Raw genomic sequence first — 9,971 nt, forward strand, 5'->3', positions numbered from 1 at the left:
AAAGACCTGAGCAATAATCAAGCATATCCGTCCACTTTTGTGTAACTTCTGTTTGAAGACTAAACAAAATAAAATATGCTGCTCGTAATCTCTCTTTTCAATAATCAAGAGGAATGACCTGCTCTGTTTAACCAGAGTGTACACTGATTCCTGTAAGTATTTTGTTTGATAGGTTACACCAAATCCCCTCATGGGAGGGTGTTTGTGTAAAGAGATGAGTGAGTGTGTATGTCTATACTGTACTCATGCATCAGTTTGACAGTTTGAGTGATTTCTGTGCTGGGATTTGGCAGGCCATGGTTACGGTTCTTCACTCATCACCCTCCTGTGTGTCAGTGTGTGTAACTCAATGCCTCTAATCTAGCTGGCTGCTCAAAGGATTAGGAACTCGGCTATCCTCAATGGGAGCATGCTGGAGCTAGTCCTGTTTAAGTGTGTGTGTGTGTGTGTGTGTATGTGTGTGTGTTAATGCATCTATTGAAGAACTCGTGAGCAAAGACAATATTACGAATCTGCACAGACTCATTCAAATGCCAAAGGAAAAAAAAATATTAAACTCACTTGTCGCAACAAATTTGGCATTTTAAGCTTTTGATGAATCTGTCTTCAAAAGAAAATTGTGAATTCACTGTCAAGAACACGATTATCTCTGCAATTGTCGTCTCACTATATGCGTTTGATGTGGGACACAGACCTAAGATGGCATTTTTTACATGTTTTTACAGAGCAATGCTTGCTTTTAATTTCCTTATCTTATCTTGATTGTTGACTCAAATTTGAATCCCAGTTAAATAATGTTACATATAAAAACACTGAAAGTTAAAATAAAAAGTGACCTCAATAGTATTTATTTATCTTAAATTCCAGTTATGTTTCCCATTGCAATAGAGTAAATTTGTTCAAAGTTCTGCGTGAAACATTCAGAAAACTGTTGAGCTGTAGTCAGCATCTTTTTGCTCATGCTTGTGTGTTAACAAGAAGTGGAAGACAAGTATTGAAGCTCACCGGAGAGGCATAAATGTCATGTCCCATCCATTTTCCTGGTATATCTGACCCAAGCCCTCTACTTAGGAATCAGCGTAGTGTGTGGCTGTTAAAGGCAACCGTGAAACTTGGAATCATTTTCATTTTTAGTTTTTGAGTTATGTTACGACCTGTTCACAAAAAAAAAAAAAAAAAAATCATACATATAAATTTCCCCACATAGTTTCACTTCAATAACTCAGCACAAAATGTACGAATCTGAAAACAGCTGAAAAGCTTGAGTATTCAATGAGTCATGACGAGTCCATTCCCAAGGATTACATACAAACTACAACGAAAAGCAAAAGCAAGCACTCGAAGTTGGGTCTTTGACAGCTTCACACTCCCTTGAAAAACTGAATTTCGCAAATATAAATGTTTCAGATATCTCCGTCCCACCCCTGAAACTGCAAAGGCACAGAGCAGACATTCAGTAATTATAGTATAAAATAAAGTTCTGTGTAAACTCAGTGATACTAATCCAACCCTATGGCAATCGATATTCAAACTGTAAACACAAGCAGTTTACTTTAAATACATCGACTGCTCTAAACTATACAAAACTATATCTATACAAATGTCTTCATGGTCACAGGAGGTCTGTTAGAGCCGTGGCATATACAGAGGGACAGCACATACCCTAATATACCCAAACACAAATGTTGCACAGATGTGCTTAACTACAGGATGAGAATAAATGGTGCACCGGGTAAACTGGCAGCACAGGGAGTTTGAGTCTTAACCATGACCTCATCTGTTTAGAGAGAATCGGATAAAGGGAGGGATGGAGGGATCAGCGGGCAGGATACAGAGGGGGTCTGGAAATTGGAATTGGGGGTCAGGGATAGTATGTCACCATGTGTAAATGTGAGGGCCTGTGTATGTCTGTGTGTATTTAAAAAAGGTGAAATGAGGCAGTTCAGCGGCCTTGGCCATCCGGGGGAGGGAGCAGCACGGATCAGTGGTCAACCAGCATTACACACAACGTCCACAATGACCTCCTCTGCAATCGTTAGATGAAGATTTTCCGTAATTTTTTAAGGATGTTGATATTATACAAAACAGTCCCTTTCAATATAAAATGCTGTCTTAAAGCACACTGTATTTATTTTAGCGTTGTTCTCTTACACCTCATATGAAAGCTTTTGTAGCCATTTCTCAAACAACTAAATAGGATTACATACTCATTATTTTTCGTAGGATGGATTTTAGGGATGCACCGATACCACTTTTTTCCAGACCGAGTACGAGTACTTACATTTGAGTACTTGCTGATACTGAGTACCGATACGAGTACTTAATAATCCTATTCCAGTTATTAGTTCCTTTAGTAAATGTTTTTTATTGTCGTTGTCATTAGTCTGACTGGAACAAAGGGCTGCTACTGACATTTAATATGTTGGAATGAGCGTTTCTCAATAAATCCAACACGGGGCGCCGCTCTGAATTAACCGTACTGAACAAATACCACGAAGAAGAGTAAAGTTTTTTGAAAAGAAGAAGAAGAAAGTCAGTAATAGCAAACACGGAAATGACAGTGGTAACACTAATGTGATACTAATATTGCAGCATTTTTGCAAGTAAGGTTTAAAAGCTTAGCTTCAGCAGGTAGAGAAAAGAGAATTGAGTGATAAATTTCATTTTCACTTCCGCTGGCGGCGGTCCGCACCGCTCTGTACTCCTGGTGGTATTCTCTGTCTGGATACGCATCCGCCAGCACCTGGAAACAGATGGAATGTACACAAAGGACGGACAGAACGCTGCGTCCGTATCTGTCTGTGTCTTTAACGTTACTTGCAGTCACTGTTACTTTTATCACCGTCATTTATTTTGAAAAATCTCCACACTCTTCACACTCCCCACACATTATTCCACCGCCGCAAACCTGCTGCACTGAACTGTGAATGCCACACAGCTGTAAGTGGTATCGGTGCATTTGTATCAGATATCTTTTTCGAGTACAAATACAAGTACACATACTGAGTATCGGAGCCGATGCCATATACTCGTATTGGAAGTGGTGCATCCCTAATGTATTTTGTTGTTATTTGACTAAAGCTGTGCATTTTTGCTATATTAGGTTACTAGAATATCTAGAAAACAACTCACACAAAAAAAAATCCTAACAGATAAACTGGCACAATTCCAACTGTGTAAAAAACCAGAAGACTCTTTAAAAAGCTCATTCTATTCAGGCTCATGTGGCACATTCTCTCCAGAGTGGAAGAGTTTCTCTGTTTCTACAGCCCAGGTGTTGTGTAAAAAACACTTTAGTTATTTTAACAGTAGGGGAAAGCCTGTTGGTAATGAGGCAGCCCCCTAATAGTTGACCAAGTATTCATCGATGAGAATAGCCCCAGCTGGCCAAGATTTGTAAGAGAAGTTGGTAGCAGGGAAAAAACAAAACTGAACGGTTAATAGTCGTGTTTCCATAAAATGTCAAACAAATATGAAGTTCATTTTTAAAAGTCACAAGTAAACAAATGACAGTTGCATGCATTTCCACAACCTGTTAAAACGAGGCTGTTTTGTGCTGTCAGAAGGGGGTGCTATAGGCGACATTACACATGGCTCTAATAAAAAGAAGAAAAAGCAGAGCTGCATTGAAGTGTTTCACCTACAATAACTAGAAGCACTCGGACAGCGCAGACCTCCGCCAAGGCTGATCAGTGGGCCCCCCGTGGGCCCCCCGTGGGCCCCCCCACCCCCGATCACCCCCAAAAGTTAATAATTTCTTCCTTATCCCATTTCCAACAAACCCTGAAAATTTCATCAAAATCTGTCCATAACTTTTTGAGTTATGTTGCACACTAACGGACAGACAAACAAACCTTGGCAAAAACATAACCTCCTTGGCGGAGGTAATTATAATATTTTTCTCATGGATGAAATGAATGAACAATTTCGTCTCCTCATCAGTGCACATTACCTGTTATACTAACAGACCTGTTTTCACATTTTATCAAAGTATGTGTGAAGACCCCGCAAACAAATGTTTTTGTCAGAAAGGCACATAGTACATCAAGGGAGCAATAAACTTTCCTGTTAAATTATGAATCTTGCTATTTCCACAAACATTTTCAAATGTAAATCTTTAAAAAGCTAATTAAATACATTTGGAAAACACACCTAGTGACTTAGCTTTGACCAAACATTATCATTTACAGGTTAATGTATGTAAATGAAATGGATATGTTAGGGTTGCGCGATTAATCGATTTTAAATTGAATCGGATTTTTTAATTAGGATGATTTTTTAAAAAGAGTAATCGCTAAATTGATTTCATCTCTCGTGTCACCGGGCCATGTTCCTCTGGTCTACCGTAGGCTCCTCCTTCTAAGTGTGAGAGCGGTCTTTCACAGAATTCCGTGTAATGACCACGGACCTTAAATCTGTGATGGCATCATAGAATCGCCTAAAATTCCGTGATGGGCCGACAGAAGTGATACCAATGTAAGCTGTGGTCCATGCATGGATCCCCCGATTCAAATATAACTGCATGGGGATCACTCCTCTTATGTGGTCCACGCACGCACGACTGATGCCTGTCCCTGACTTACATTAGTATCACTTCTGTGAGCCCATCACAGAATTTTCGGTGATTCCTTGATACCATCACAGATTTGAAGTAGGGAGCAGTGCGTTGCATTGTGGGCTGCACATGAAAACAACATGCCGACTTCTGTTGTCTTTTGTAGTTTTACCCAAAAATCATAAATTGAGTTTTTAGAGGAAAAAAATTGGGATTTTATTTTTGACCAAAATCATGCAGCCCTAGTATATATATATATGCATATGTATGTAATATAAATGTATTAATCATTTTCATTTCAGAAATACAAGCTGTAGGATCATTTGAGCAGGTAAAAGACAACCCCTAATGCAAACTTAGGAGGCAAAAAAATTAAAAAAACAAACAATAATCATTTGTCAAAGTCAACCACTGCATATTACCTCAAACATAAAAGTGGCCCAACATTAACCGTTTAGCACAGTTGTTAAATGCTCACTGCAGTACTTTTACAGTATATGCAGAATAAAATTGTATGACAAATAGTCAACTAATCACTGGGACTAACTACTGCTACAATAAAATCTTTTGTCATGGAAGCATTAGTTGGCAGGAATTGAATTTGACAAGCAGGATCTTGGCCAAATCCCAAAGTGGTTTATTATTAGTGCTCTGAACTCGACATAGACAAAAACACACACCTTGATCTTCTGCTGGATGTGTCTGAGAGCGTCTGCTGTACCCATGTCTCCATCTTCCTGGATACAAACCACATCCAGTTTCATCTTCACCTCATGCTTTATTTTAGGGTCTGCACTCATCATCTTCTGGACCTCTTTGGTAGTGATTACTATCACCTCTGGAAACACAATGACAGTTACGACATTTTAGAAAAACATTTTTATTTTGCAGAAAACTGGCCAAAACAATGGCGTGTCATAACCATCTGTGACTGTGAGAGGTCATCAGGACACAGACACTGTTAGTTAGACGTCTATTACAATAATTTATCCTAAACCATAAATGAAGCCAGGACTACTGCTTTGCTTTTTATAAACTTGCTTACAACATTACGAGACTAGTTTATGCATCTAAAATATTGCAGAGTCCGTCTGGTTTAATTACCCTTGTCTGCATAAAATGTGTTCTAGCGGGCATTTGTTCGCTATAGCTGTGTCAGCCTAGTAAAACCAAATTGCAGGGCTTTGGCTAGTTGGCAGCACACAGTAAATTTCTGGCCACACAGGATGATTATGTATAGAAAGGTAGTTTTATTTAGGGCAGTGAGGACCTACAGGCTTTTATAATAACAGGCCTGTTTACTGGCAAGAGCAGCGTACAGCAACAAATCCCTTTATAAGACCAGAGTTTCTGGACCTCATGTTTGCTGCACCACAAAAGGCAGAAATGTGGGCAGTGAAACTAGACAGGAAAAGCACACCTGACAACCACTGACGATAAGATAGTGTAAGTAACAGTTAAAAAAACAACGCAAATGTAAACTTTGTGGAATTTATACCTTTAAATGAGTAGCCTTGTGTTATATTTCTAAGCACTAAACAACACCACAACTACTGCGCAGAAATAGAATGGATAAGATCTAATATATGTTTGTTTGGGTTTTTTTTAAATTAAAATGAGTCTAGGATTGGCTAAAGTAAACAACAAAAATGACAAAAGATTATCATCTACTGATCAACACTTTGTCCAAAGACTTTATTACAATGATACTTCAGTTTCTGTCCCTATTTTATCACAGAGGAATGAAACAGCCAGTCTTTTCAGATATTCTATGGCTTTTTTTCTCATTCATTTACTATTTCTAAAAATAAGGGGAAAAAAAGGGCTGAAGGTTTAATTAAATTATCAATCATCGATACTGAAACATGGCACAATATCCAAACTGCAGGAGCTGCTGTTTTATCTTTTTGATGAACATAAAATATGTCACAATAAGATAATAAATTAAGCATGTGGTGCTACTAATGTGCCTACAATACGGATCATATTCTTCCTTACATGAATTCCAACATGACAGGTAAATAACCACAAAATCACATCTTTTTTTTTTTTTTAACGTTTTTTAGTGAATGCAAAATGCGATATTTGTCATTCCCACTAAAATCAGGATTGATACTTGTCAAAATAATCAAATTTCTTTGCTCTAGGATGAATGCTGTGGGGGTTAATCATTTAAAGTCATCCTTCCACATTGTACTCTTTTATTATCAAATAAGTCACATACTGTTCCCCAAGAGACATTGTATTTTACTTCTTATTTGGAAAAAAAAGAATACCTGTGTGCTCATGAAACACTTTCCCCTCCTTCCACTGACACACATTGCATCCACATTATATTAAGTAACTGTGGTTGGAGTAACTGTTGCACAGAAACATTGATAGGTTTGGTTGTATAGTAGATAAAACATGCAGGTTTTACCTTCAAATCCCACTCTCTCCAGCAGGTTGAGCGGGTACCATATAAGGGGTTTGTTGCCAACAGGTAACATTGCTTTAGGGGTGTTGTAGGTCAGGTCAGTCATACGGGAACCCCCTCCAGCTGCCATTAACACCGCCTGGAGCTCCATGATGTTCACTAGAAATGGGAGAAAGGAGGAAGGAAAATACAGCATTATATTATATAAAAAATATACATAGAGAGAGTATATAATAGTATTAAAGTGGTATACATACTGTAGGTAGCAAAGTATACAGTATATAGCAGTCAGCTTGTTTGTTGTAGCTCTAAGGCTGATATACAGTTTGTCTATATATCTAATGTGGATACACTTCTGTATAGTTGCTTTAGCTGAAATAGGGTATATAGCCCGATGAAAGTGCCTATAAGAAAACAATTACAAGCTTACAATATATAAGATCTGTACCATACAACACAGATGCAAAGAAACAGAGAAGATAAAGAAAATAAAATGTAATAAAACAGGGAGTAATAAAATAGGAAAACTAAAATAAAAAAAACAAAAAACAAAAACATAATAATTGTTAAGAGATTGGAATAGACATTATAATGTTGTACGTGAATGCTATGTTGTATTTTATTTTTTATTTTATGTTCTGTGGAAGAGTTAGGTGTCCAGCCTGGGCATGTGGGTGTCCTCCTACAAAAAGATATCATGTTTTTCAACAAGAAAATACAGGGTGGGGAAGCAAAATTTACAATGCACATTTAGTTGTTTTTTTTCTCAGCAGGCACTACATCAATTGTTTTGAAACCAAACATATATTGATGTCATAATCATACCTAACACTATTATCCATACCTTTTCAGAAACTCTTGCCCATATGAGTAATCAGGAAAGCAAACGTCAAAGAGTGTGTGATTTGCTGAATGCACTCGTCACACCAAAGGAGATTTCAAAAATAGTTGGAGTGCCCATAAAGACTGTTTATAATGTAAAGAAGAGAATGACTATGAGCAAAACTATTACGAGAAAGTCTGGAAGATACTATTAAAGAAGAATGGGAGAAGTTGTCACCCGAATATTTGAGGAACACTTGCGCAAGTTTCAGGAAGCGTGTGAAGGCAGTTATTGAGAAAGAAGGAGGACACAGAATAAAACATTTTCTATTATGTAAATTTTCTTGAGGCAAATAAATTCTCATGACTTTCAATAAACTAATTGGTCATACACTGTCTTTCAATCCCTGCCTCAAAATATTGTAAATTTTGCTTCCCCACCCTGTATAGAAGTGGTGTTACTCTTGACAACTTGGTAAATACATCAACTGAGGACCAGCAATATCCATTAGATCTGAAAGAAGGTCATCTTGTTGATTGTGATGAAGCCAAATTTATTTTACAACAATTTAGCCCAAAACAGGATGAATGCTATGCCTAAACCTGCCTAAAACATGTGTATTTTAAGAGCTATTTAAACTGAAGCACTGAGTCAGCTGATGTTTACAGTGAGTTTTGACTTTAGCACTGGAGCCAAAACCACCTCCCCTTTTTTTTTTAAAATCCCACTTAAGCAACAGATCCACTGATCTGGGTTGTCTCAGAGCAGTGGTCAGGAGTTCTAAAATGCAAATAGGAGGCAAATCATGGAGGGTAAATGTAATTCACTCTAGATTTGAGTGACATGACCTTGTCTGTCGGCTGCTGATGCAACATTGTTTAGTGGTAAAACAGTAAGACATCTGTATACCACAGATTGTCACTTCATACTCTTCTTGATGATGTATTTAACAGAATGTCATCCACTATTAACAATTAATTCATTATTTTTTAATTATTCTCTGTGCATTGTATTATATTATTAGATGTATGCCTATTGTTTTGCACTTTGTCTTCTCTTTGCTCTGTATATGCTGCAACAAATAATTTCCCCATCCTGGAATTTATAAAGTATTTCTGATGATTCTGAATCCTGGAAGAAAAGGTTCAACCCCATAATAGAAATAACAAATCCAACTCATCTAAAGATAATGATTAAAAATAAAATAAACAAACAAACAAATAAATAAATAAATAAAAAAGAGGAAAGATATTTTGTTTAATTTACATATTAAGACTTTAAATGCTTTGGGTCTTGTCTTTAGTTAATAAAATACCACAAAAGCTCAATCTTCAGAATAGTAACACAAGTTATGTTCCTGACAGTGACACTGCTCCTGCACGTTTACATACCCATACATCCAATAGCACAGGAACAGTGATTTTTTTGGTATATAATTCACAGAAACTATGAGTGTATCAATGTTTTATCTCACTGTATAGATGCAGATGAGGTCAGTTAACACATTAGGATCACTAGCTGTCAGTTGTAGCGGTAGGTTTATTACACGGACATTCGATTCGGGCAAACTCTTATCTGAATCCACGACATAAAACTGCAAATCCTAAACAGCCGAATGACTGAATGTTGAGTGAAAACATACCTGTCAGTTTCCGTTCGATCCCTTTAGATCGGCTTCCACTACAAATGACAGCGACGGTAACGCATGGAAGTAGTTGCTGTCAGTGTTGTTAGCACTTTGCTAACTGTTAGCACAGCGCAGAAAACTACACCGCCGCTTCAGTTCCAGCAGCAGCACAACTGGATTCGTTTTCCAAAAAATGAACACCGAGTCAAATAAATAGAAAGATTTAAAAACAGCATTACTTGTCAAACAGTTTGGTAGAGCCTGTGTAAGACAAGCTAACATCTGTAGTATGATGACACCTAGATGCCTTCAGCGAAATATGTCCGTGCGGAAAACTACTTCCTCCGAACTTCAGTTCCACATGTGGAGGATATGAACGGAGAAATAGTGGGATATGGTAGGTAGGAAACTATTTAGCACCCAGCAGTCTTCTGAAAATTGTCTTTCACAGTGGTGCTGCACGATTTGGTGAAAAACTTACGTTGAACTGACTGTGAATCATATTCTGGTGTTGCTTGGTTAAGCACAGACAACACTGGTCTACGAGTAA

At 37.6% G+C, this 9,971-nt stretch overlaps 1 protein-coding gene across 1 annotated transcript in view; it reads right to left on the reverse strand.

The window, feature by feature from the left end:
• Positions 1-9,738, reverse strand: part of eif2b3 (eukaryotic translation initiation factor 2B, subunit 3 gamma) — a 36,081-nt gene extending 26,343 nt beyond the window's left edge. Inside the window, exons 1-3 of the mRNA XM_030161052.1 lie at positions 9,437-9,738; positions 6,975-7,130; positions 5,236-5,393 (exon numbers count right to left, since the gene is read on the reverse strand). Of these exons, the coding sequence (XP_030016912.1) occupies positions 5,236-5,393; positions 6,975-7,122 (306 nt within the window). The 5' untranslated portion in view covers positions 7,123-7,130; positions 9,437-9,738. The remainder of the gene's footprint in view (positions 1-5,235; positions 5,394-6,974; positions 7,131-9,436) is intronic.
• Between the last annotated feature and the right edge of the window lie 233 nt (positions 9,739-9,971).

Source organism: Sphaeramia orbicularis, chromosome 17, assembly GCF_902148855.1.
Source record: "Sphaeramia orbicularis chromosome 17, fSphaOr1.1, whole genome shotgun sequence".
In the NCBI taxonomy this organism is placed as follows: domain Eukaryota; kingdom Metazoa; phylum Chordata; class Actinopteri; order Kurtiformes; family Apogonidae; genus Sphaeramia; species Sphaeramia orbicularis.